The 3,397-nt window shown below is 31.6% G+C and overlaps 1 protein-coding gene across 1 annotated transcript; it reads left to right on the top strand.

Moving 5' to 3' along the window:
* Window positions 1-222: 222 nt before the first annotated feature.
* On the top strand, window positions 223-1,094 carry LOC145159208 (17.8 kDa class I heat shock protein-like). Its single transcript, XM_079078146.1, has one exon. The coding sequence runs from the start codon at window positions 434-436 to the stop codon at window positions 905-907; it is 474 nt and encodes a 157-aa protein (XP_078934272.1). The 5' UTR covers window positions 223-433; the 3' UTR covers window positions 908-1,094.
* The last annotated feature ends 2,303 nt before the right edge of the window (window positions 1,095-3,397 follow it).

Genomic DNA, 3,397 nt, shown 5'->3' with positions numbered 1-3,397 from the left:
TTTATATTATTAAAATACATATCTTATATCATAAAATCATTTTCTATATAAAATATGAAATTAATATTTTCTTAAAGTGAAACAAGTACATTATTAGGGAAAAAGAAGTAAGCACTAGAATTGATAAATCAAATGGAATCATAAAGTACATAATGGGCCTACTAAAAATCGCATTGATCCATTTGGCCCATCGAAACCAAGATCAACCCGGTGGGTCCATTCCATCGCCATTTTTCTCTCTGGAAGCTTTCAGAAGCTTTCAGAAGTATCAGTCTCCTCAACCTTTCAAGACAAGCCTAGAAATCCGTAAATCCCACTCAATCACTTTTTCCCTCCTATAAATAATAATCTCCGATCGACTTCCGAAAGACAAGAGAACTTGCGATTTCAGTGTCACAATCCGAAGATCAAATATTCGTCTAAAGTTTCAGTGATGTCGATCATTCCAAGTTTCTTTACAGGCAGAAGGAGCAACGTATTCGATCCCTTCTCCCTCGACATCTGGGATCCTTTCCAGGGCTTTTCAAGTGTCCTCAACAACCTACCCGAATCATCACGCGAAACAGCAGCAATCGCCAACGCCAGAATCGATTGGAAGGAGACGCCTGAGGCGCACGTTTTCAAGGCGGACATACCTGGGCTGAAGAAAGAGGAGGTGAAGGTGGAGGTTGAAGAAGGAAGGGTGTTGCAGATAAGTGGAGAGAGGAGCAAGGAACATGAGGAGAAGAACGACAAGTGGCATAGGGTAGAGAGGAGCTCCGGGAAGTTCTTGAGGAGATTCAGGCTGCCGGAAAATGCAAAAACGGAAGAGGTGAAAGCTAGCATGGAGAACGGCGTGCTGACGGTGATTGTGCCCAAGGCGGAAGAGAAGAAGCCGGAAGTGAAGTCCATCGACATTGGTGGGTAAGTTTCTGGAGTGGCAATGTGGTAATTTGGTATTGAATTGTTTGTTGTAATAATTACAGAAGTTTGAGTATTTGAGTTGTTGGATTGTTGTACTCGAATAAGATGATGCAATTTGAGTTCCTTTTGTAATAATATAATAATGTGATATTGAATTGTTTGTTTTAATAAGTTTATAAAGTCTTCTATAAGATGCATCTTTTACATGGTTGGGGTGGGTAATTTACACAAATACAATTACGAAATATTTTATTGGTTAGAAAATTTTTGTCATACGATGCTAATTTTATTTTTATTTACTAAAAAGGAATTTATTTTTACAGATTTCTCTTTACATATTAATTTGTGCTTTAAAATATTAAAAATATTATATTTACATATTAATTTGTGCTTTAAAATATTAAAAATATTATATTATACAATTCTGTTAAACATAAATTTTATAAATTTTAACATAGTTGCACAAGTTTGTGGAATATTCTAGAATTTATGCTTTTTTACATATTAATTTGTGCTTTAAAATATTATATTGTATAATTATGTTAAATATAAATTTTAACATATTGGCACAAGTTTGTGGAATATTCTAGAATTTGCGATACAAAAAGCCTAATGATTAGCAATGCATTAGCTAATTGATTGGGATCCGATCAATATTGTATCAAATTAGGGGTGAGCATTTGGACCGAATCGGACCGGACCGGTTATAGAGAATATTGTTGACCGTGAACCGGACCGGATGAGTCGTGTCCGCGTCCGGGTCCAGGTCCGGTTTTCCGGTTCTTGGACCTATTTGGACCGGTACAACTTTAATTGCATAGAATAGAAGTCGTAAGTTTTTAGGTTTGATAGAACTCGTTAAAACGAATATGTTATTGGATTTGATACGATACAACTTGAAAAAATGATCATGTTTTCGTTTCATGCATAACTAATCTACCTTGATGTTATAATATTATAACTTGCAAAATTATTTTCCAAATAAAAGCAACTAACATATAAATCAAGTTCATCAAAGATCATTTTCATATGATTTATCTGTCAAAGATACATAACATTCAGAATTATAGTCTAAAATAATAATTAAAAAGTTGAAATATTTCAGCTTTGATAGCTCAGCTTTAATGGATTGTAATTCACTAAATATAATACCAAAATCAACAAAATTATAGTCTAAATTCATCTAAAAACTGTAAACTAAATGTTGGAAAAAACCGCATGTCAATCCGACCTAAAACGAATGAGTTATGGTTATTTAAAAATTTTCACAGATTACAAAATTTTAAAAATCTTGCTGAAAAGCTGAAATTTTTCAGCTTTGATAGCTCAACTTTGAAAGACTATAACTCATTGAATATAATACCAAAATCAACAAAATTATAGTCGAAATTAATCTACAAACTGTAAATTAAACGCTAGAAAAACCGCGTGTCAATCCGACTTAAAACAAATTAGTTATGGTTGTTTAAAAATTTTCACAGAATACAAAATTTTAGAAATGTTGCTGACAAGCTGAAATTTTTCAGCTTTGATAGCTCAACTTTGAAAGATTGTAACTCATTGAATATAATACCAAAATCAACAAAATTATAATCTAAATTCATCTACAAACTGTAAATTAAACATTGGAAAAAATCGCGTGTCAATCCGACTTAAAACGAATGAGTTATGGTTGTTTAAAAATGGTCACATATTACAAATTTTTTTTAGTAAATCGGGTCCAACCGATTTTAATCCCGGTAAAAACCGGACCGAACCGGTTTTGATGGATTCCTAGAACCGAAAACCGGCCCGGGCGACCAAAAAAACGGTCCGGTCCACCGGTCCAAATGCTCACCCCTATATCAAATAGTATCATATGTTAATTAAAACTTAGTATCATAAAAACCCTTGAATTTTTAGGTTTTTGTCATATTTGTCTAAAGTAGAATTTTATGTTCGTTTTTACCCTCATATTATTTTAAAAATGTTCGGTTTTACCCTTTTACTGGTGAAAACAGTTTCTAGGTTATCATTCTATTAACTTCGGGAAAAAAAATCCTTAAGTTTAAAGTTATTTTTTTTTTACTTTTTTATCCTTAAGTTTATAATTTTTTTACGCTTTTAGCCTAAGTGTTTTTTTTCATATTATATGTATTCATGCGGAAAAATCGTATTTATATACAAACAAAATGTTAAATTAAATAATGTATTTACGTTTCTTTAATGTTATATATATATATATATATATATATATATATATATATATATATATATATATCTTACTATATTATTATACAAACCTTATTATTTCTAAAAATAGATTTAAGACGTCCAAACTATTAAGCTAATAGTACAAACTTCTTATGCATTATATGAAAGATTTGATTTTTAGTTTAAATCGGCTCATTATCTTTTCCTCATTTATCTTTCCTTTTGACTTGGTAATTGATCAACCGTATGTAATCCCATTTAATTCGCCTAAATACAAGCTCAAAAGGCAGAGTGCCAGTCT

This window comes from Lactuca virosa, chromosome 2 (assembly GCF_052849685.1).
Source record: "Lactuca virosa cultivar CGN04683 chromosome 2, Lactuca_virosa_CGN04683_v6, whole genome shotgun sequence".
Lineage (NCBI taxonomy): Eukaryota > Viridiplantae > Streptophyta > Magnoliopsida > Asterales > Asteraceae > Lactuca > Lactuca virosa.
The sequence above is the reverse complement of the archived record's forward strand: the minus strand, read 5'-3'. Positions and strand labels throughout refer to the sequence as shown.

Bases quoted from the DNA above. Each gene is read 5' to 3' on its own strand.
- LOC145159208 (XM_079078146.1), top strand. From the start codon at position 434: ATGTCGATCATTCCAAGTTTCTTTACAGGCAGAAGGAGCAACGTATTC.